Source organism: Panthera tigris, chromosome A3 (assembly GCF_018350195.1).
Source record: "Panthera tigris isolate Pti1 chromosome A3, P.tigris_Pti1_mat1.1, whole genome shotgun sequence".
Classification (NCBI taxonomy): domain Eukaryota; kingdom Metazoa; phylum Chordata; class Mammalia; order Carnivora; family Felidae; genus Panthera; species Panthera tigris.
Window position 1 is genome coordinate 29125317 of NC_056662.1, and position 24540 is coordinate 29149856.

At 48.1% G+C, this 24540-nt stretch overlaps 1 protein-coding gene across 1 annotated transcript in view; it reads left to right on the forward strand.

The window, feature by feature from the left end:
* Positions 1-8221: 8221 nt before the first annotated feature.
* The window catches only part of TMC2 (transmembrane channel like 2), a 68117-nt gene continuing 51798 nt past the window's right edge, over positions 8222-24540 (forward strand). The window contains exons 1-4 of the mRNA XM_042980765.1: positions 8222-8527; positions 9124-9171; positions 20402-20720; positions 24262-24414. Of these exons, the coding sequence (XP_042836699.1) occupies positions 8494-8527; positions 9124-9171; positions 20402-20720; positions 24262-24414 (554 nt within the window). The 5' untranslated portion in view covers positions 8222-8493. The remainder of the gene's footprint in view (positions 8528-9123; positions 9172-20401; positions 20721-24261; positions 24415-24540) is intronic.

Sequence of the window (24540 nt, forward strand, 5' to 3'; positions counted from 1 at the left end):
CCTACGCGGGGCTCGAACTCACGGACCACGAGATCATGACCTGAGCTGAAGTCGAAGGCCCAACCGACCGAGCCACCCAGGCGCCCCCCTGGCCGATTTTTCTAGTCCGGGGGCAGATGGGTGAGCGCCTGGATCCGCAGGGAAGGCACCATGAGGGTGGAAGGCACCCGGGGGCATGGGAGGAGCGTGGGGACTTTGGCGAGGAGGGACCTTGCTTACAGCCATCCTGAGAGGCCAACTCACCCATTCTCAATCCAGAAACTGAGTCCTTCAGTCAAAGTCTACCTGAATCCCGCCGGCCACTCCCACCCAATGCTCTCCTCTCCCTTCAGGGGCTCCGGCCCCACTGTTCCCTCAGGAGTCCCAAATTGTTCACCCCAGAAGCGGAATCCAGAATTGTTGACCCAAGGTGCAAGTCCCCACCTTCGGCTCCAGAGACTGAGATCAAGGACCCGCAGACAAAACAAACTTCAAAAAAAAAAAAAAAAATGAGGACTCACAAGAGTTTACCAAGCGACTAAGGGAGATAAATGGTGTCCCTGACAAACATTTGCACCTCAAGGGAAGTCCTCTGCATCCTTTCTGGCTTTCTTTGTCGTGACCCATGCAGCCCCTGGTCTGGTGGTTTCGCAGGGATCTTAAAAGCGGGGATTTCCTGCTCAGTGTAACTGCTTTTTCTCCACCCCAAATTATGCAGAATTACCTTGACGTTCTAGTGTATCCGATGAGCCCTGTCTCGCTAAGAAGAGGGGGCTCTCCAAACAGAGCAGCAGAAGAAAACATCTGTGGGATGGGGGAATTCTTGTGGCAGAGGTGGCCAAGGATCTTCAAGCTGTTCGGTTGTCCCTGTTGAGGGTTTCCTGCCCAGAGCTCTGCTATAACCTCAATCGATCGGTGACCCGCAGACTGCTGGTGAAGATAATCGCACACCACGGTCAGGGTTTGGTGCTGATCTGTGGAATAGAGTAGAAACCACCACCCCGCAGAGCCAAAGGAGCCGGAGGGACCACAGCAGAGGCCAGACAGAGGTGGGGCAGTAACGGGGTGAGGTTGACCCTCCTGCCACTGTGATCACACCTCAGTGAAGCAGTTCCACACATTAAAGAGCTCTGTGGCAGGTGCACAGAGGAGCAGAGGAAAAGGGGCTGGTCTGTGCCCTGATAACAAGTGGGGCCTGAGATGCACCTCAGGCCCACGCATTGTGGCTGTGAGCCAGGTGACGGTGAGCAGGCACCCCAGAGACCCCTCTGAACTCTTCAGAGAGGGAGACACAGAATCCGAAGCAGGTTCCAGGCTCTGAGCTGTCAGCGCAGAGCTCGATGCAGGGCTCGAACTCGTGAACCGTGAGATCATGACCCAAGCCAAAGTTGGAAGCTTAATCGACTGAGTCACTCAGGCCCCCTGATGTGTGTGTGTGTGTGTGTGTGTGTGTGTGTGTGTGTGTGTATATATATATATATATATATATATATATATATATATATATATTTGGGGTTTTTGTAACTAGAGAGATAAGTTAACAAGATGGCCCAAGAAGCTTCCACATTAACAAAAGCTTTGGATATAAAAGCACCACTGGCTTTAGATGCCTTGTGACTTTTAGTTGAAATTATACGTTATTTTTGTTGTTGTCATACTGGATTTTAGGGTTTTATTTCTCGGATCAGGCCGCTCCCAGTGAAAGAGAATTACTACAGGGCTCACCATCCTCAACCCTAGCAAGATAAATGTTCACCATCCTGGTGAGATATTCAGAGCAAACCACTCCAATGTTTATTTATGTTGGGTTGAAGGTCCAACAAATGTAACTCAAGTAGTAAGTAGCTAAAGCCAGAGAACTCTGTTGGGAAACATCATTCCAAGTCATATTTTTATTTTTTATTTATTTTTTAATGTTTTTATTTATTTTTTGAGAGAGAGAGAGAGAGCATCAGTAGGGGAGGGGCAGAGACAGAGGGAGACAGAGGATCCAAAGCGGGCTCTACGCTGACAGGCTGACAGCAGTGAGCCCAGTGTGTCCAAGGCTCTACCACAAATCCTGAGGGCATCGTCCTTCAGAGTTGTGCCCCAGGCAGAAAGGACAGTAGCAAAGGAAAATTATAGTCCTGGAAGAAGAGCGAGTTGCATTATTGGGTTGGAATGGGGACTGAAATGCAGAGACAGAGGGGACCTGGAAAGGCCCAGAGCTCTCCAGCCTTAAATGGCACAACAGGGAGTCTGGATTTCATCTTGAGGCCATGGGGTTCCAAGGCAGGTTTTAAAGCAGGGTCAACTTCTGCTTTAGGGGCTCCCCTGGCTGCCGTCCAGGAGAGAGACTGAAGGGGCAAGACCAGAAGCCAGGTGCCCGGGCGGGGGGGTGGGGGGGGCAGACGCAAGGACCTTTGGAAGGAACGATATGATATGGTGTGGTCCAGAGTTTTCCTGAGAGGTGAAGAGTGTGCATGATAAAAGCCTGGCCCAGGTGTGAGGCCGCCTTCCCCCTTTCCCTGGGGAATGTGGGGACACATTACTTATCTCAGCCTCACTTTCCCCGTCTGTAAAGAAGGAGAAGGAGAAGGAGAAGGAGAAGGAGAAGAAGAAGAAGAAGAAGAAGAAGAAGAAGAAGAAGAAGGTAGTAATGAGATGATCTGCCTTAGATGGTTGTGGTGATGATTAAATAAATCATTGAGAGCTTGGCACATGCCTGGCAGAAAGGAGTAGAGAGATCTTTCTGAGAGCTCCTGGCCAGGACAGAGCACACGGCCCTGTGCAACACACACGTGGCATGAATAAGAGTTATAAAATATTTAAATTTTTTTTACATTTTTATTTATTTTTGAGAGACAGAGGGAGACAGAGCACAAGTGGGGGAGGGGCAGACAGAAAATGAGACACAGAATCCGAAGCAGGCTCCAGGCTCTGAGCTGTCAGCACAGAGCCCGACGTGGGGCTCGAACTCACAAACTGTGAGATCATGACCTGAGCCGAAGTTGGACACTCAACCGACTGAGCCACCCAGGTGCCCCGAGTTATAAAATATTTTAAAGTCTAGATTGTCTGATATAAGTATGGCTACTCCGGTTTTCTTTTGTTGACCATTAGCATGATAGATGGTTCTCCATCCCCTTATTTTCAGTCTGAAGGTGCCTTTAGGTCTAAAGTCAGTCTCTTGTAAACAGCATATAGATGGGTCTTGTTTTCTTTTCCATTTTATTACCCTATGTCTTTTGATTGGAGCATTGAGTCCATTGGCATTTAGAGTGAGTACTGAAAGATATGAATTTATTGCCATTGTGATGTTGTAGAGCTGGAGTTTCTGGTGGTGTTCTCTGGTCCTTTCTAATCTTTTTTGCTTTTGATATATATATATATTTTTTTTTTCATCTTTTCTCCCCTCAGAGAGTCCCCCTGAAAATTTCTTGCAGGGCTGGTTTAGTGGTCACAAACTCCTTTAATTTTTGTTTGTCTGGGAAACTTTTGGTCTCTCCTTCTATTTTGAATGATAGCCTTGCTGGATAAAGAATTCTTGGCTGCATATTTTTCTGATTCAGCACACTGAATATATCCTGCCACTCCTTTCTGGCCTGCCAAGTTTCTGTGGATAGGTCTGCTGCAAACCTGATCTGTCTTCCCTTGTAGGTCAGGGACTTTTTTTCCCTTGCTGCTTTCATGATTCTCTCCTTGCCTGAGTATTTTGTGAATTTGACTATGATATGCCTTGTTGATGGTCGGTTTTTGTTGAATCTAATGGGGGTTCTCTGTGCTTCCTGGATTTTGATGTCTGTGTCTTTCCCCAGGTTAAGAAAGTTTTCCACTATGATTTGCTCACATAACCCTTCTACCCCTATTTCTCTCTCTTCCTCTTCTGGGACCCCTATGGTTCTGATGTTGTTCCTTTTTAATGAGTCACTGATTTCTCTAATTCTTAAATTGTGCTCTTTTACCTTAATCCCCCTCTTTTTTTTTTTTTTTTGCTTCATTATTCTCTGTAAGTTTGTCCTCTATATTGCTGATTTTCTGTTCTGCTTTGTCCATCCTTTGCCACCCCCGCATCCATCCGTGATTGCAGCTCAGTTATAGCATTTTTAATTTCATTCTATTTTTTACTTCTTTTATCTCTGCAGGAAGGGATTCTAATCTATTTCTGACTCCAGCTCGTATTCTTATTATCGTGATTCTAAATTCTGGTTCAGACATCTTGCTTGTATCTGTGTTGGTTATAGCCCTGGCTGTCATTTCCTTGTGTTCTTTCTTTTAGGGTGAATTCCTTCATTTTGTTACTTTGAAGGGAGAAAAGGAATTAATGAGGTAGAAAAATTGAAATTAAAAAAATTAAAATTAAAAAATATTAAAATTAAAAAATTACACACACACACAAATCAAATAAATGATGCTAGATCCTAGATGTGTTTTAGTCTGGGTGTTGAAAGTGGTTTGACATATTAGAGGAAAAAAGGGGGGGGGCAAGAAAAAAAGGCAATTGGTTGAGAATTTGAAAAAATGAATACACAGAAGTAGACTAAAATGAGATGATGGGAGTAAAATAGAATTTGAAAAAATATACACAATAGTAAAGAATATAGTAGAAAAAGTTAAAGAAAAATATTTTAATAAAAATTAAAAATAAAAATGAATTTTTTCTTTTTCTGTATTCAAGAAAAAGAAAAGAAACAAAAAAGAGAAAAAAAGGAAAAAAGCGAATACACTGTAGTAGACTAAATAAAATGATGGAAGTAAAATAGAATTTGGAAAAAAACTTACATAAAAGCCAAAAATATAGTAATAAAATTAAAGAAAAATATTTTAATAGAAATTGAAAGTAAAAATGAAGTTTTTCACTTTCTGCATTCAAGAAAAAGAAAAGAAACGAAAAAGAGAAAAAAAGAAAAAGAAAAAAAGGAAATCGTTTGAAAATTTGAAAAGGTGAATACACTGAAGTAGACTAAAATGAGATGATGGAAGTAAAATAGAATTTGAAAAAATTTACACGAGAGTAAAAAATATAGTAATAAAATTTAAAAAATATATTTTTAATAAAAATTGAAAATAAAAATGCATTTTTTCTCTTTCTATATTCAAGAAAAGAAGTGTAAAGGAGAAAAGAAAGAAAGAAAATTGAATAGATAGACCTGCTAACATATTGAAGTAGGACTGAAATTACTTCGTTTTCCCCTAGAAGTCAGACTATGAAGTGCTTTATAGTCCATAAACTAAGCCGGCAGTGTGACTTGTGTTCTTGAAGAACGAGGTTGGCCCAGTTGGGAGTGGCTCAGTGTAATGGCTCCGATCTCCACTAGATGGCGCTGCTAGCATACTGGGGTGGAGTGTTGTGGCACTCGTAGGTGCGTATGCGCATGCGCGGGAGTGGTGAAAATGGCGCCACCCAGCTACCTGGTGTGTCCTCCTGGATCACCAATGGCGCACCCGTCCTCCATTCTCAGCTCTCATCCCCTACCTGCTCCTTCACTCTCCGTGACCAGACCCCAGGCAGTACCTCTCTCCCGAGTTTTTTCTCAGATGCGGCTGTTTTCCCCGGCCCCTCACTTCCGACGGACTGTGGCTTTGACCCGTTCCGCCCCTCTGTGGGAGGGTCTCACTGAACAATGGCCGAATGTCAGCTGCACCAGGAATGCTTGCTGGATCCTGCTGCTGCTGGTGCCCCGAGTCGACAGCCAGGTGCCAGCCCGCCCCAGAAAAAGTTTGCGAGATAGTGTAGCAGCAGCTTTTCGGGGATTATGGAAAATCACAACACACATCTGGCACCAGGCTTCACCCTTAACAACCTTGTTCCAGCACCAGCGAATGTGGCCGTTTTCTGGGGTCTGCTGGGACCAGGTGGCTTCCACAGTGTCTATCAAATGTCCTTCCAGCAGTGGAACCGCTTTTCCCCGTGTGGCCCGAGAGCCTCCCGGACCCCACTCTGCTGCTGGGGATTCACTTTTCCCACCAGAGCACTGCCAGGTATGGAGCTGCGGAGTTGCAGTCTTTGAGCTCCCCTTGTTTACAGTCTTAATGGAATTTAAACCCTCTCCTTTCTCCTTTCTCCGTTTTCAGTTTAGTCCCTGCGGCTGTTTCCAACTTTCCACTTTCTTGCTTTTGGGGAGAGGTGCTTTTCCCGTATTCTCCCCCGCCCCCAGTCTCCGTCCTCTCTCCGCCCGCAAAAGCACCTCCCTTCCTGCGCCTTCTAGCTCCCCAAGTTCACCTCTCCGCGCCGTACCTGCTGAATTCTGTGGTTCAGTTTGTGCAGATTGTTGCGTTAATCCTCCAATCAGTTTTCTAGGTGTGTGGGATGGTTTAGTGTTGCTCTGGCTGGATTTCATGGGCGCGAGAGGCACAAAAAACTTCCATGCTGTTCCGCCATCTTGGCTCCTCCCCACCTAGAGTTATAAAATGTTAATGTCATCTCTTTTTGTCACCCCTTGAGCAAGTAGCTCAACCCCAGGTCCCTGGGCCTCACAAACTCTGTTGGCTTTCCCCGTCCCCTGCTGCTGTGGGTGGACCCTTTGGAGATGAGGACAGAGTGACCTTGCTCCCTTCCTCAGGGCTGAGTGACACCTGCACGTGTGTTTACCTCAGCAAGCCCCGGAACTGATATTTACGTGGTGTGCCACGAATAAAGCAAAATACTCCGTGTTCGGTGTGACTCCCAAACCTGGACCTGGAATTCCGTAACAATAGTTGTCATAGGTTTTGTTGTGAGAATTTCTGAATTCCCAGCTTCCCCCTTCAGATGCCAAGGCCTCACCCGCCCACCTGGGACGGCAGAGACGGCCCCTCGAGGGTAGGGGTCTCCGCTTTATTCACTGATCATCCCCCCGTGCCTAGAACTGGGTCTAGCCCTGGTGCCTGCTCGGCATTCTCTGGGGGAAACAGAGAAGTGATGTGTTCCCTGGTGTAGACAGGCCAGGTGCTGGAACGCGAGGGAATTCCCCTGCAGGAGTGAAGGTAATGTAGAAAGCCTTTCCCCCTCAGACCCCAGAGAACCAGGAAGGGCTGAGAGGGTCCTCACTCATTAGGAGAGGCAGGCAGGCAAGCTGGGAGCTCCCTCAGCCACAGGGATTGCCTGGCTGGGAGAGAGGCTGGCTGTAGTCACTCCAGGGCCCTGGGGCTGCAGTGTGGAGGCCAGAGAGTACAAGAGTCCCCTCACTGTCCTGGAATCCTGGGGCTGGGGAGAGGCCAGGTGACAAAGAGAAAGATTTAAAGCCTGAGCTGAAGCGTGTGCGTTTCAGATGCTCCTTCACGCGATGGTTCTTTGGCCCTTCCCTTCACCAAGGTGGCCAGGCGACAGGCCCTCCTAATAAGTAAATAACAAGGTCTAGCAACAGGATTATAATTGTCCTAATTTCGAAGTAGTGATAGGCATACATGGAACTTTGAGATTCCCCCCACACACACACACGCAGCTTAACGTGCTGAGAAAATGTCTATGACTTCCACTGGGGGGACAAAACTCACGCGTTTTTGAGGGAAATGCTGAATTTCAGTTGAAGACAAGGAAAAATGAAATTGTTATGTTTCCCCCCTTTTCTGCTCCCGGGGATCCCAGGTTAAGAACCCAACACCCTAGGGCCTGTGGCTGCCTGCCAGAGGATCAATTCTGAACCTCTGGTTTGCAAAGCAGCCAGATGTGCCCTTTTGCAAGGCGGGCAACAGTGGGAAGAGTGGCCGAGCAAGTGACAGGTGGCAGGAGCGGGAATTGTTCATCAGAGGGGCCCGGGGACTCGGCATCAGGATTCAGAGAGTAGATTCCTTGGGCGCTGCCCCGACCTACTGATTCTAATGCCCAGTGTCAGTCCTGGGAATCTGCATTTTAACCTCTATTTATTTTTGAGACAGAGAGAGACAGAGCATGAACGGGGGAGGCTCAGAGAGAAGGAGACACAGAATCTGAAACAGGCTCCAGGCTCCGAGCTGTCAGCACAGAGCCCGACGCGGGGCTTGAACTCACGGACCGCGAGATCATCACCTGAGCCGAAGTCGGACGCTTAACCGACTGAGCCACCCCGGCGCCCCAGGGAACCTGCGTTTTAAACAGAAGGCCTGGTGATAATTTTCACCAACATCCCACAACTTTCCTGGTGCCTTGTCCCAATTAGGGAGTCCGGGTAGAGGGAAAGGGCCCTGGGATGCTCTTCACATCCCCCGTGGCCAGAGTGCAGGTGGCGTCAGAGCTGGGAGGTGAGCTGGCAGCTCCTGGCCCCTCCAGGGCCCCTCCGTGTGTAAGTGATGCCTGAAACGTGAGGCCACACTGCCCCTCTGCTGGGAAACCTGAGCGGAGGAGTGTGTGGCCGGATTGAAGGGCTGGGAACTCCCCGCCTCCTTCCTCACCTCTCTCCCGACCTTCACCCACCTCCAGTTCAATCTCGAACAAGCCAAGGGGCCCCGGCTGCCATCAGGGCCCAGAAAGGAAGCCCGGCCACCATGGGGGCAGGAGAGCGCCCCAGGCTGAATGAAGGTGCACGTGGGCCAGCCATCGGTGTGAGCCAGCGCGGGGGCTGAGGTGCTCCTCTGACCATGAGCCGCCAGCCAAAGAGCCTGGGGGAGGAAGGTGAGTGGTCCCCAGCTCTGAAGGGCCCACCCACCGCGTTCCGGAGCAGCAGCAAACCAGGGGAGCAAAGGGGGTCTCTTGAGGCACAGGGACCGGGCTTGAGCCCAGGGTCTGCCACTTGCCTGCTGAATGGCCCCAATCTGGATATCCAGCCTCTCCCAGCCTCACCCATGAGATGGACGAAGGCAACTTGCTCCCAGGCAGGACCATCGAAGGGACTGCCAAGGGCACATGTAAAGTTCCCCGCACGGTGCTGGTGTTGGCAGAACCCTGAGATCCCAGCAGGGGTCTCAGTCTGCTGCTCTCTTGGTTAGAATCACCTTTCCTCAGCAATCCCCTCAGCAAACTTCTCTATCTGTCCGTCTGTCTGTCTGGGGCGGGGTGGATGGGGAATGCGGGGATGTTCTGACCTCGTGTCCGCTCCAGGGTGTCAGAGATATGTCAGGACTGGGGATGCTTGTTAGTAAAATTATCGGGGCCAGGTCGTCATCTGGGGCAGTGGGGACCGGCTGAGGGCTCCCCCACAGCAGAATGGGGGTGATCCAGGGAGGGGGACGCCCAGAGGTCGGCCATCTGTCATGCTTCATCTCTTCCAGCAGGCAGTGGGGTGAGAGGACAGGTGAGGAGCGGCTCTCCAGGCACAGGTGAGGTGGGGTGATGCCTGAGTTGGGGTGTATGTGAGATGGGGTGATGCGTTCCTGGTCTGGCCGCCACCTAGCGTTCTCTTCCACCCTCCCCTCCCCTCCCCCCCTCCCTTGTAAGGACCCCTGGGGGCGGGGCGGGGGTGGGGGGGGTGGGGAGGCAGGTGCTTTCATTGGGGAAGGGACGGGATGCTGCGCAGAGAGGCCCTGCCCGCAGCCCAGAGTTAGGGACACTGAGTCGAGCCTCAGGAAGCAGTGACCATTTAGCAGGGAAGTGCCGTCCAGGCAGCGGGTTGGTCGTGGAGCCAGGACTCACACCCGGGCCGCCTGACTCCAGACAGCACGCTTGTCACCTCCACAAAGTACCAGCGGTAGTGGGGTTAGGCCACCTTCCCATCAGGAATGCGGCCACAGCTCTTCTGTGAGCCAGGGAAGGCTGTACCCAAAGTGGGGTCACCTGCTCCAGGAGGAGCCGGAGGAAGCCATCGGCAGGAGAGAGGACCCTTCGAGGCCATGAGGAGGGCAGAGGCCATACTCACAGGTCAGGCATCCTATGCTTCGGGTCATGAGACGTGTTGTGGATGTTATGATGCCATTTTCTCTTTCTTGAATCCCCCCGATAAGCGAGGAAGCAGAATTGCAGGAAAAGGATGGACTTCCGGGGTGAGGGTGAAAGAGATTCCGCCAGCCAGTTCTGAGGGGGAGGGACTCGTCTGGGCCCCCACCCAGGCACACTGGACTGGCTCCGACGAACTCGCCAGCATCCACCTCGTCTGTCTCCTTTGCCAAGCCCTTCCCTCTTGTCACCCTCTGCTTCCCCACAGCCAGGGGCCCAAGTCCCGTCATGACAAGTCGGGGGGTGTGGGGGGGAGGGGAAGAACCCAAGAGCAAGGCTTGTGCAAAAGCCAGGACCCTGGGCAGGAGGGAGGGGCCAGGGCACCACCACTGGCATCTCAGCCCTCCTTTCTGCCCCCAGAGCTCCAGAGCTGCCCCTTGGCCACTGTCTGTCCTCCCTACCCCACCCACCATCCAGTCATTATTTCCCTCCAGACATGGGGACAAGCGTTAGAAATTGTGCCTGCGTGTGGCTGGATGAGAAACCCCTTCCCCACAGGAGGGTCAGCTCTCTTGGTGACGGTTGTCTAGGTGTAGGATGCACAGATCTGTTTCTCCACATCCCATTCTCCTTGCCCATGTCCCTCCTGCACCCAGCCTGGCTCCCCTCTGCCCCAGCTGAGGGGGCTGGCCTTGGTGTCATGGGTGGGCACATGGCCCTCAAGCAGGACTGAGATGGAAAGTCATTTTGCCTAAAACACAAACATTTTCCTACTGAAATATGCCACTCACCGCCCCCCCCCCTTGCCATGCACCCTTCTCCCATAAAAAAGAGGAAATGAATTTTCATTTCAGGGGTCCAGATGGTTAAGGAATACAGCAAAGTTAAATATTGGGAATCCATTAGGTTAACTGAAGCCCGATTACATAAAGATTTTCATTTTAAATCTCCTCTGGAGTCACCTCTGACGGGACCTGATAGCCTATTCCTTCAGCTTCTAGGATGTTGAGGGGGGGAAATGTCTGAGAATACAAAGCTATTTTCTCAAAATAATGACAATCTGTCATTCCGTTAGTCGAAGAGGAGGGTCAGAACTCTCCTACCTTCCAGATCCTTCGGTAAACGTATTTAACGGTGAAAATCACCTAGCTGGAGGGTGAGCCAGACCCTGCTGGGCCTTCCAGCTTCTCCTCAGCCAATTTTCACTTTGGATCAGGTCCATGCGCCCGAGGAGGCCTGTTACGAGTGAGGGAGTACATGCTGGGGCTTGGAGGTCTTCCTAAGGTAGCAGCTGCTTTTCTGGCTCCTAAATTATTCATTGTGTGGAGTCCACGGAACACTGGCTGTAAAGAAAAACTAAAAAAGTAGAAAAGGCTTGGGGAAGATTGAGGAGCAAATTCTGGCTTGCTTTCCACATTCCGTATGGATTTCGTTCAGTTGGGAAATAACATTACAACAGGAGTCACAGCCTGTAAAAAATGCATGAACCCTCGACTTTCATCCATAGCGTTTGAAAAAATGCTTGGTATAGCTCATTACCAGAAAGAAAACCATTTGTTAGCTGATTGAGGACACACAGAGCTCAGAAGAAGATGCAGACGTGTATCGACATTTTTACCCAGTTCTTTCAAGCAACATGCAGCTGGTGTCGGATGGGACCCAGGAGACCTGATGCACACACTCTCTGCTCTTCTGTCCTCTCTGAGAGCATAGCTCAGTTCTAGAACTCTTCTAAAGGGTCACAGCTGCAGTAACACACACTTTCTCACACTCGCTCCTGGTCTTTGGACAGGGTGGCTTAGTTTCTGGCTCTACCCGCCCCCCCCCCCCATGATGGGGGCCGAAACCTTCCAGAGCCATGCGGAAGAACATCTACAGGACAAACCCATCTCTCACTGGCTGATACTGACCTGCTTCCTAATTTGGATGAGTTACCATTACACTTAAATAATCTTGCGTTCACATTTTCTGACCGAACCCCTTTTCCCATAGGAGGGGAGTCAGAGAAGAAAGAGATCAGGGCAGGAGGGAACCAAGAAAACCTATCCGGCCACACATATGATCACCTGTCTTTGCATCTAGAAACAACGCTCATTGCTTTTCAATGAGCTGACACCAGTTACCTCGTGCCATAATCGCAACAATGAGAAACCGAGTCCCAAAGATTGTTAATGGTGGAGTCAGACCCTTGCTCGGTGCCTTTTCTTGCCTTCACAGCGAACATGCTCATGGGGCCTGCCCTGCAGTGACCGGGACCCGGTGTCCCAACCCCACAACAGTTTCATCAGTGCTTCTAGCAACATTCTCTGATGCAGACCACATCCTGCAAAACAGGCTCCAGTATCACACCCTCACCCTCCAGATTTCAACCCAGCTGCCCCATGGGTACAGCTCTCTGGGCAACCTCCCCTGTGGGAACTCCCCACCCCAGCAACCAGATTATAGCCCAGACTCTGCCCTGCCTTGCTCACCCATGCATCAGACCTCTTGGCATTTCCAATGGAGCCCCTCCATTCCCTGTTTCCTCTGCCTAGAATCCCCCCACCTTGCTAGCACCGCCACTCCCTTCTCCCCTTCTTCTCTTGGCAAAATCTTGTTCATTCTTCCAGAATCAGAGTGAACATCAGTTCTTTGCTAAGTATTTCCAATCATCCCAGTTATACTTTATCACTCTCTCTCTCTCTCTTTATTTCCATGACTTTTTTTTTTTTTTTTTGGCCCACCATATTTATTCCTTCTTTCTAAAAACAAAATGTGTTTATCTAACTTGTTGTCAAAAACCGGCTTCCTAAATATCACCAACACAACCTATTGATAAGATAAAGCTGCTTTATTGCTTATAGCGAGAAAAGCTTTGGAGGGCCTCAGGAAAGGGAAGGGAAGGTCAGAATTTACCGAAAATTGAAAGTTTGATTTCAGGCAGGACTTTCAAAGTGGGGGCTAGATTGGAATTGGATGAGAATTCTAATACAAGAGTCAACAATAAATGGCAAGGTCAGGATTTTGAGGCAAAGCATTCAAAGAATCTTTGGGTGCAAATTTTTGGTGATGCTTTCCATTGAAGAGTTGATGAGTCTTTGGGAAAATCCTGCAATGACCAATCAAGCCATTTGCCTGGGGGAGGAGACTCTTGGAAAAAAATAAAGTCATGCTAATGAAGACAGAGGTATAACACAAAATCATCTTACTGAGGACCCTAAGGTGTAGTTTTGGGTTCTCTGTGTCTGGGCGGAGTGTGGGATAGATGGTTTCTGTTCTCAGTGGGTCCTTGTGGTCATTATTCAGCCCAAACTGAAGGTCAGACCATCAATATCTGAGAACATCAATCCAGATCTTCACCACTGTTTGAGGTATCATAATTGCATGTCAATCACCTGTGGATAGTTGTTTCAACCTCCCAGTTTCTGGGGATAGTTGTTTCAACCTGTGTGTCAGGTTTTCCAGTTCTTTCTTCTGCATGACCTTTTGCTGAATCATTTGATGCATAGCAGGTATGCAACAGCATTTAAAACTCTGGAGATCACACATCTGAACACCGGTACACAGACAAATACAAAGAGAAGGATTATGGCCAGAGTTTGCATAGTTCACTTTTCAGCCAGGAGCCAAGAATGCCCAGACTAAATAAAATAACAAATCTCACGCACAATTGGAAAAGTCCATGGAACCAAATATGGGATCAAAGTTCCCCGCTTCCTGATATCTTTGTTTATTTCTTGGATCTTTTTAGTCATGTTAAAGATCTCTGAGAGGTCTTCAGGAATGCAAGTATAACATTCCTCCCCTGAACATTGCACATTACCCTCGAAAGGCCAAAATATATCTGAAGCAGGTCTGATATAAATCATCTCTCGTCCAATGTCATAAACCTCTCAGGAGATGGATTCTTGGTGGATTATCTAACCACCTTTTATTCTCTCAATAATAGCACGTAAGTTTCATTTTACCATCCAGACTTCTTCTAAAGTATGGAAATGAAAGTCCTGAATTTCACAATACCCCTAGAATAAGTAGGAGTTTCAGTTCTGGAATTAAGGCCCAAGTTTTCTTTCTTCAATGAAACTGTTTACTAATCTTGTTTTCCTAGAGGGCAAACTACTGGGCCAAAATGGATCCTGGGTGATGTCAGAAGCAATCCTGAGAATAGGTATTAGTTTACCTAAGTAACAAGTTCCTGTCTGATTTGAGGGTAATAGTAGGCTTCTGTACCAGATCCAATACCAGTCACTGGGGGCCACATAATGATCTGGTTTGGGCCAAAATACTACTATGGGATTGTGAAATAATGCTGTAAAGTTTTGACACCGTTCATCAAAAATAGATTGGTATCAGGAGTGAATGTCGTAGTATCGAGGTTATTAGGTGGGTCTAAAGGAAAAGTAACGTGTTTTGTTGATCTGCGAAAGCGAGACAGTCTCCAAAAATACACACCACCTGTCCCCTGATCTCCTTCTAAGTTTTAGGTCAGTGACACTATTGTTTCAACAGAGTCAAGGCCCTCCTAGAATGTGATAGGGGTTTTGGATTTCCGGCCACTTGGCCTATTGTGGAATTTACCATCTAAAACATCACGCAATGGTTGAGTCCAGTTTGCCAGAAAACCAACTGATTTATTACATAGAATTGGGACCAAAGACAGCTGAGTGGTTCCCAAGGGAAATATGCACTTTAGGTAGTTCATGGGTGAATGGTAACTGGGTATTGGATTCATACCAAGGAGTGATTAAGGAAGCAAACAGGGCTTTATTAGTAACACAACTAAATACAGCTTTACGTTAGTGCAGGATGGAATTTAGGTTAAAGAGTAGAAAACAGGGGAATACAGGTTACAGAGTGACAATCTATGGTCTTGTTCCATGGATCTTGGGCACAACTGTCTATATCCAAAGACTGTCTGCTTCAAGAGGACTTCTAAGCACCCTCAGCTTGAGGCCACCAGTAGCGATGGTCTTCCAGTAATTTGAAGATGGTGATGTCTCTTCAGTCAAAAGACATGAATCCAAGAATCGACCCCTTGAGAGTTTCACTACTGTGCTAGTTGTTAACAATACCTGCTAGAATCCTTCCGGTTGGGGTTCTGAGACAGTCCTTTGATTAACGACAAAAACTCTAGACTACAGCTGAGATTTCAAAGAAGTTTCAGGGTAAAACAAGTAGTATCTGTAGGTGACAGAGACTTAAAATGGCTATGGTTAGCTTATTACTAATAACTTACAAAAGTGAAATATTTCATAGCAATAATGAAACTGGCCAGGAAATTTGGTTGTTTCTATGGGATGCAAAACAAACATAATAGGGCAATCTAAAAGTTTTGGGCAAAACGTTTATAATGAGTAGGCATGTTTTTGTATAGACAGGGAACATTATATCTGACTTATAAAGTTGGTTAAACATAATCTTTATAGAGAAAAAATATCTTGAGATATAATGTATAATTAGATAAAAACATATACATAATATAACAAGAACATATCAATCAGATAAGAAAAATAGATCAAGAAAATTATGTAAAGAGGGGCGCCTGGGTGGCTCTGTTGGTTAAGTGTCTGACTCTTGATTTTGGCTCAGGTCATGACCTCATGCTTGGTAAGATCAAGTCCCACACAGGACTGTCAGAACAGAGCCTGCTTGGGATTCTCTGTCTCTCTCTCTCTTTCTCTCTCTCTCTCTCTCTCTCTTTGCCCTTCACCAGCTCATGTACATGTGTTCTCTCTCTCTCTCTCAAAATAAATAAATAAACATTTTTTAAAAAGAATATTATGTAAAGAGATTCATTCAGTCCAGAGTAGGTCCTAAGCTTATGTGGATTTTGTTTTGTTTTGTTTTTGAGAGAGAGAGAGAGCACATGCACATGTGCACTGGAGAGGCAAAGGGAGAGGGAAAGAGAATCTTTTTTTTTTTTTTTTTTTTTTTTAGGAGACAGAGAATCTTAAGCAGGCTCCACAGCCAGTGCAGAGACTGATGCAGGGCTTGATCTCACAACTGTGTGCCAGAATCAAGAGGTCGACACTTAACCTATTGAACCACCAGGCGCCCCAGCATGTGTATTTTAATAAAACTCTATAGGTAAATCTGATGTGCATCTCCAGTTGTAAAGCACTGGCCTAAAAGATGCCAGATTCAAATTAAAGAATATTGTTATCAAATAAACATTTTAAATGATAAGTGAGTTGGGACTGATTATTATACTGTTGCCTAACATCAGGCAAATCACCCGCAGGACTCTGATTAATGGAAATAAGTCATGGACAGCAAGGGCATGCAGCAAACCTCTCAGAACTGCCCATAGGGCATACAGTTGCTGAAATATTTAAACATTTGACCTATCCCAATTTAACCTAGGAAAGGCTAAGCGTCTCCTCTGATTTGACAACTCTTCCCATGAAACTCCAACAGTAACATATCAAATAATCCTAATTGTTTCTGGCCCCTCTCTTTGTCATAAAGTGGAAGAATAAGTCTTTGTGATTTTCCAGGGACCTTCTGAGAAATCTCAAAGATAGTTTTAGATAACAAAAGATATTCTGAAAGTTATTTTTCTTCATTTTACACTTAGGACTCAATCTTAGAAAAAAGAAATCAACAGTTGTCAGATTTGAACACTTAAGATAAGATCATGGTGCCTTAGCAACCATATCTGGCTACTCATTTGTTTTACGGGCCAGAGTGTAATCTATCTTCATGAATTGTTCCATGTGAGCTCAAGAAGAATGTGTATTCTGCTGTTGTCGGATTAAGTATTCTATAAACTTCAATTAGATCCAGTTGATTGATGGTGTTGTTCAGTTCGACTATGTCCTTACTGACTTTGTGCCTGCTGGGTCTGTTGATTACTGACAGAGGGGCTGGACTCCCCAACTGTAATTGTGGATTCGCCTGTTTCTCCTTGCAGTTCTATCAGCTTTTGGTGTTGTGTTGTTAGGCGCATACATGTTAAGGATTGTTATGTCTTCTTGGAAAACTGATCTCTTTAGCCTTATGTAATGCCCTACTTTTTGCCTGATAATTTTCCCTGTTCTGAAATCTGCTTTGTCTGGAATTAGTACAGTTACTCTAGCTTTCTTTTGGTTCGCATTAGCATGGTATATTTTTTTCCATCCTTTAACTTGTAATCTGTATTTGTCTTTATATTTAAAATGGGTTTCTTGTCTTTCCCAATATCGGCTCTGACAACCTCTTTCTCTAATTGGTATATTTAGACCATTGTTGTTAAAGTGATTATTGATATAGTTAGATTAATATTTGCCATATTTGTTGCTGTTTTCTATTCATTGCCCTTGTTTTTTGTTCCTATTTTTGTCTTCCACTCTTCCTTTACATTTTGTGGTTTTGACTGAGCATGTCCTATGATTCCAGTTTCTCTCCCTTTTTAGCATATCAGTTGTACTTTTTTTAGGAGTTTCGCTAGAGCTTGCAATATCCATTTATAATTAACACGAGTCCACTTTCAAATAACATTATACCACTTTATGGGTGGTGCAGGTTCCTTATAACAGAGTATTTCCAGTTCCTCCTTCCTGTCCCCTTAACACCACTGTCAGTCATTTCACTTATCCATACGCTATAGTCATCCAATATATTTTGCTATTATTATGTCAAACAAACTCTTATCTGTTGGATCAGTTAAGAATAAGATCTTAGATCTCAGCTTATCAGTTTCCTCCTTCGAAAGGCCTTCGTTAAGTCTGGGTGAAGCCCACCCCTGTGCTTCTTGAATCATAGCACTGATCACGCTGTCTCTTCCACTAACTCAAAATGTGTTGAGGGACAGAATCTTGTCAATCTCATTTGCTGCTGTAGCCTGTAGCCAAGCAGGCAGGCACATTGCCCATCTGAATATGCCACCGATATCCTGGTTTGAAACCCAAAAAGAGAACTTTGAGTAGTTTCTCTCTGAACCTCAATGCAAATTGCACTCACTAAATCTAACTCCAGCTTACATCACACTTGCACTGATACTATCTCGGTTGGATTTCCCGACCACACTTTGAGGTAGGTGCCTATAGATCGATCAGGTTCCCTGGAAGCAGAGCCCGATATGGGGATTCGTGGGCATGTGATTTATCGAGGACGGCTGTCAAGAGACAAGGAGTGAGGGAAGTAGGACAGGGCAAGGGAAGGAATCGAGCAAGGATGTATGCTCAGATGGACTCTAACCATCCTATGATCCCACAGGAAGCTCTGGAGTATGAATGAGCCACAGATTTGCTCAGCCTTGAGGCAGAAGACTGGACTTTTGTACCTCTGTATCAGTTAGTAATTGGCCATGGGCTGACTCAAGGAGAGGAAAGGGATGTAAACATCTGGGCATTTCCCGGCAAGATGGCTCCCATCAACCAAAGGCTCCCTGGAGAAGGGAGAGCCTGTGAGCTGTTACAGCCACCCTGCCCAGGAACCAGGGGATGATGCAGTGGCCCGGTAATGGGATCTGGGTTGACCAGGGGCAGCACTTACCAGAGTACCCACAAGGAAGCTGACTCAGAAAGAAAAAGCAACCTGCCCAGTGGTACCCAGATAATAACCATCAGAACCAGACTTCAGACCCAGACAGCCAGACTCTGAATCCCCAACTCCGTCTGCCCAAATCCAGCCCCACCTACCACAAACTAGTTCTGGTTGCTGTTTGACAGGGTGGCCTGCTTCTCAGAACGGAAAGTCTCTAGGGGCAGGGAAGCAGCTAGGAAAGCTCTCTGTGGCCACCGCATTGCATGCACAGACTTGAGAGACTGCATAAGGAGTAGGGTAGAGGTGAGAATTTGGGAAGCTGAGAGTCCACATCCCAGCCTCCATGACTGCTGCTGGGAATGGCAGGTGATGAACTTCTACTCTGCTCTGCCCAAAGTTGGGGCTCTTGCAGTGCAGCTGGGGAAATCTGCCTGGCCATGACACAAAAGCCTGGATGGTGGCTCCTGTGGACAATGAGACCAAGTGCCCTGCAGAAGAGTTTCCAGGCACTGCCCACTCAGAGGCAGGGCCTCAGGGTGCAAAAGTGGGAGGCAGGCTGGAGACAAGAGGGGAAGGGGCCTTCGTTGAATACACCCCATGGGCCAGACTTTTTACTCCTGCTTTTCATTTTTATTTTTTTAATGTTGATTTGTCTTTGAGAGAGAGACAGAGATAGAGTATGAGCGAGGGAGGGGCAGAGAGAGGGCGAGACACAGAATCTGAAGCAGGCTCCAGGCTCTGAGCTGTCAGCACAGAGCCCGACACGGGGCTCGAACTCATGAACCGTGAGATCATGACCTGAGCCAAAGTCGGACGCTTAACCAACCGAGCCACCCAGGCGCCCCTACTCGTGCTTTTAATTAACCTCCCAACCACATAAGGAAATAAGGGTTACTAGAGCCATTTTACAGATGAGGAAACTGAGGTGCAGAAAAGTAATTTATTTGTGGCCACAGAGATAATAAATGATAGACATGATCTTTTCATGCAAACCAGCGTAGCTCGTAACCTGTGTTCTTTCTAGAAGTAAAAAATATCTTATTTCTGGGGCACCTGGGTGCTCAGTCGGTTAAACCTCCAACTTCATCAGGTCATGATCTCGACCTCAGTTCATGAGTTCGAGCCCCGCATCCGGCTATCTGTCAACACAGAGCCTGAAGCCTGCTTCCAATCCTGTCTCCCTCTCTCTCTGCACTTCCCCCGCTCATGCTCTCAATCTCTCTCAAAAATAAACAAACATTTAAAAACATTTTTTTAATACTTTATTTCTGGATTAAAAGTATCAGGGGAGTCCCATCCATTCTCAGATGTCAGTCACTGTTCTGTGTTCATTAACAAGCTGATGGAGAAAGTATGAACATCCCCATGGCAGACGGGAGCTCAGAGAGGTCAAGTGACTTGCTCAAAGACACCCAGCTAGTAAGTGACGAAGAGGTTGGTTATTCATACCAGAACTTCATGATAACCTTGCCCGCATGTAATTCGTAACTTTGTGAATAGTTGTACTTAGCATAGCTGTTGGGCAAACTGTTGAGGAAATTTCATACTGTAGATTCTGTTCAACCAGGCCGTTTGCCAGTGCTACAAAGTCATGGTTGATACACACACTCACAGGCGAGGTCCCGTGAGACAGCAGCCCCTGGAGAAAAGAGCCTGTCAGTGGTCCAGACAGAGCCTTGCCAAACAGTGACGGGGGCTTGGCCTGGCCCTGGGGGTCAGGAGATGACTCCGCTCTGACCCCAAAGAGCTGCACACCCACAAAGAGGAAAGGCATGTGCCTAAATCTCTAACCGAGCTTTATTTTTTTTTGTAATGTTTACTTATTTTTTGAGAGAGAGCGTGAGAACGTGCACATGAGTGGGGGAGGGGCAGAGAGAGGGAGAGAGAAGCCCAAGCAGGCTCCACACTGTCCGTGCAGAGCCCGACGTGGGGTTCAAACCCACGAACGGTAAGATCACGACCTGAGCCAAAACCAAGAGTCGGTCACTCAACCGACTAAGCCACCCAGGTGGCCCCCCCTCTACCTGAGGTTTAGGCAAGAGCGTGGGAGTGCCAACCGGTCAGAAGAGGGAGACATTAATTCTCATCCCAGACCAGGGGCTCCGAAAGAGGTGGCCTTTGGAGCCAACAAGCTCCAGGAAGTATCTTGGGCATCTGGTGTCTCACAGCTGGGGGCACTTTCCTGGGGTGGAGGCGGGTGAGGCCAGAACTGCCCAATTCCTGCCCCTGCAGGTGACAGGTCCGGGAGGAGACCCTCAAAGAAGCGGGCTCCCAGAGCCGAGGGTGCCGCGGGCAGGCGCGGAGCCCAGCCTGGCCAGAAGGAACGGGTCGGGGGCAGCCCAGGGCCGGGGTCCCCCCGGAGGAAGCAGGCAGAGCGCAGGAGACACCGAGAAGAGCTGGGGGAACGGGGGCGGAGCTCCGCAGAGAGGACCTGCACAGAGAAGAGGAAGAAGGATGGGAGGACTTCCCTCAAGGAGCAGAGAGCACCCTCAAGGAAGGAAAAGGAGGCACCGAGGAAGGAGGAGACTTGGAAGCGACTGAAAAAGCACAGGTATGTTGTAATTCTGATCCAGGTGCGTTTATGATCAGTGCCCTCCTCTCCTTTGGCCCTTCTCCCTCCCTTGACAAAGGGTTGATGTCCCCTCCCCTGGTATAGGTGACCCCTCCAATCTCCTGCTTCTGTTTGTCCCCCCCTTTTCCACCACCCTGCTCTCCCCATCTGGGGCAGAAATGGGAAGAGGGTCTTGGCCACGCTAGGCGGAGGGGACACTGGGTGATCTCAACCGCAGTGCCTCATGTCCGGCAGGTGCAAGTGGACGTACTGAGTGGGAGGTGACATGGCAGCGGGGTGGGACCAGATCCCAAGTCTCCTAAATTTCAGCTGGTGGCTCACCGCAGCTCTTGAAGAGGAACTGAGAGAAAAGAACAAAACTGGATTTAGGAGTCATCGTAGGACTTAAGCACGCCATTTCCCCAGTCTAGACCTGTGTCCTCTTCTGTGAAAGGTGGCGTTGATTTAAAGGACCCTCGAGGATTCCACCAGCCCTGAAACCTAGGATGTGGGGGGTTTATTTTTTTCCTTTGTTCCATTAGCGCTGGCACATGTGGGTTCACAGACAGAGCCAGCTTCAGGAGTCAGCAAGTCAGGATTTGGGTTCCATTCTTTGCTGCCAATTTTGATGGGACATCTCCTTCTCTTTGCACTCCCCACCCCTTTTTAGCTTTCCTCACTTCCCGGGATGTTTTAAGAATCCCTGTTGATAATGGCTGCAGAGGCTTTTGAAACAGAGGAAGGAAGCAGGGCCGGGGTGAAAGCGATGTTCCTTTCCACCGGGGTCTAACCCCCTCAATAGGGTGTTCCACCACCCCTCCCTGCCTTTACAGAGGGAACTGAGGCCCTCAAAAGGGCCACTGATTTCTTCTGTCACCCATGCCGGTCATCTCCGGCTTGGTTAGGGCTTTTGTCTCCTGCCTGATTGTCCTTGGACATAAGCTAAAGGGGTAAAGAGTGCATGGTGCCCGTAGCAACTTAAAGAGAACTTGAATGCATGTTGATCAAGCCCTGAAGTGTCCTGAGTGTTAGAGGGAGGCTGCCCCACCCCAAGCAGACCGCAGGTGTCTGGACGGCAGAGGCAAAGCGAGGGGTGCCATTCTCAGCTGAGTGCCACAGCAGGGCAGAGAGAGACGGAAAAGACTCAGTCGTGTTCCCCAGACGCTGACGGTCTAGTAGATAAGATAGGACATGGGCATCAGTCATCATAAGACAAGGCGGAAAGCAATATGCACTCAAGAAAGGGTTTGATGAAATGCCTTTTCCATGGGGCCCTGGGGCATCCGGGTTTCTCCATCGAGAAGGTAAGCATTTCGGCCAGTCCCTGAAGCACACGGGGAATTGAAGCAAATCCTGAGTGCCCTGCACCCCCAGACCGAAGGACCCCTGAGGCGAGACTCAAAGGAAGCTGTCATGGGATGTGCATGAGGCATGGCAAGACACCCCTGTGCCCTCGGCTGTCCAGCGAGGTGCTGGACCCCTCTTCTCTCCTCTGGCCCATGAGGTCTCCTCCGTTCTTTGAGTTCCTCAGAAATTAAAACTCATGGGGGCTGCTGCAAATTGTTCTCTAAAACCTGCAGGGACCCAAGCCCACATCCTGTATTTACATTTATGGAAGTGGCTGAGAAGGCTGCCTGGGCCTGGCCTTCAGCCACTCCCTCACCCCATGGGCAGCTGTCCCGCTCAGAGTTTTTTTCCGCAAGCAAAGGACACTGTGAGGAACACACACAACAACTAAAATGTTGCAGCAGCTGGGGATGCCCAGGTGGCTCAGTTGGTTGAGCGTCCAACTTCGGCTCAGGTCATGATCTTGTGGTTCATGAGTTCGAGCCCCGCGTCAGGCTCTGTGCTGACAGCTGGGAGCCTGGGGCCTGCTTTGGATTCTGTGTCTCCCTCTCTCTCCCCCTCTTGCACTCTGTCTCTCTCTCAAAAATAAGTAAAACATTTTTAAAAAGTGTTTTTTTTTTTAATTTTGTGGCAGCCGAACACACATGGTCTTGGCTGTGAGATGTTGAGGCTCCTTACACAGGGAGAAGGTTTCTGGATGCAAGTCCCCTCCCCCGTGCCATCCAGTACGACGGCCACCAGCCATATGCTGAGCCCTTGAAATGTGGCCAGTGTGACCAAGGAGCTGAATTTCTAATTTAACTTCACTTTATTCTTTAAGTTTATTTATTTATTTTTTATTTTGAGAGAGAGAGAGCGCGAGCAGGGAAAGGGCAAAGAGAGAGAGAGAGAGAGAGAGAGAGAGAGAGAGAGAGAGAGAGAGAGAGAGAATCCCAAGCAGACTCCGCATGCCAGCACGGAGCCCAACTTGGGGCTCGATCTCACGAACCGTGAGATCATGAGCTGAGCTGAAACCAAGAGTTTGCTTAACTGACTGAGCCATCCAGGCACCCCTCACTTAATTTCATTTTAATTCGGTGTTAATGCTACTGAGCTGACACAAAAGTTAGTGAATTTACTTCACTTGGACAGACAGCTGTAGTTTTGAAATCGACTTAACTTTGAAGCCGATGCATTTCTCCTTTAAAAAAAAAAAATGGGCCAACTGCTTTTGTCCATGCAGATGCAAATGTCAAAGGAAAATGATATTCTACCACGTAATTCATTGGCTGGGAAACTTTTAAGTATGTCTAAAACCATTTGGGTATGGTTTCAACCATACCCAACCAAATGGGTTTTACCCATTTGGGTAACCGTTTCAACTACAAATCTTATGAAATCCAGATACAGATCAAATATGTTCACTGAAAATTTAATGTCTAAATCGACACACAGAGGGGTTGTGAGAGGAACACCAGATTTTGAAGACAGTACAAGAATATAAAATGCCTCATTAATAATTTTTAGATTGGTTACGGGTGAGAATGACAATTTTTGACATGTTGGATTCAACGACGTGTATTATTAAAATGAACCTACCCATCTCCTTTTGCCATTTTAATGTGGTTACTAGAAAAATTTCAGGGGCGCCCGGGTGGCTCAGTCGGTTGAGTGTCCGACTTGGGCTCAGGTCGTGATCTCGCGGTCTGTGAGTTTGAGCCCCGCGTCGGGCTCTGTGCTGACAGCTGGGAGCCTGGAACCTGCTTCGGATCCTGTGTCTCCCTCTCTCTCTGTCCCTCCCCCGCTCATGCTCTGTCTCTCTCTCTCTCTGTCAAAAATAAATAAACATTAAAAAAAATTTTTTTTTAATTAAAAAAGAAAAATTTCAAATGACAACGTGTGGCTCGGGCTGTATCTCTCCTGGGCAGCACTGTGCTAGAATGTGGCGGGCAAGGAGCACGCAGAGAAATCAAGTTGGGGGAGGTGACCCTCCCAGTGTCTTAGGCTACAGGACAGAGTGGCAGTCTCTTCTGATGGGTACTGGGAGTCACCGAGGGCTTCTGAGCAGGGGCGGGCCTCTGAGGGGTGGTCAGGGCTGGGAGGGTCAGGGAACACAGCCCGCCTGTCTTGCCCGTGGGCTCCCCTACATTCTGCAGGGTGCCTAAAGACACCAACTTCTCACTCTCCCCTCCTCTGCCCCGGGCTCTGCCTCCAGATCGCCCTCCTTGGCCTCCGGTGCCTCTGTCGGGGAGTCTCTGTCAGAGGAGGAACTGGCCCGAATCCTGGAGCAGCTAGAAGACAAGAAGAAGCTCATTGCCACCGTGCGGAGCAAGCCCTGGCCCATGGCGAAGAAGCTTACTGAGCTCAGGTGAGCAGGTGGTGGTCGGCCGGGGGCCTCTTGATGTTTGAGAGGCTCAGCTCCTTCTGATGGGCCCGGAGTCCCTTCTCCCTCTCCGCCCCTTGACAGGAAGGGAGATTCACCCTCCCACTCTGC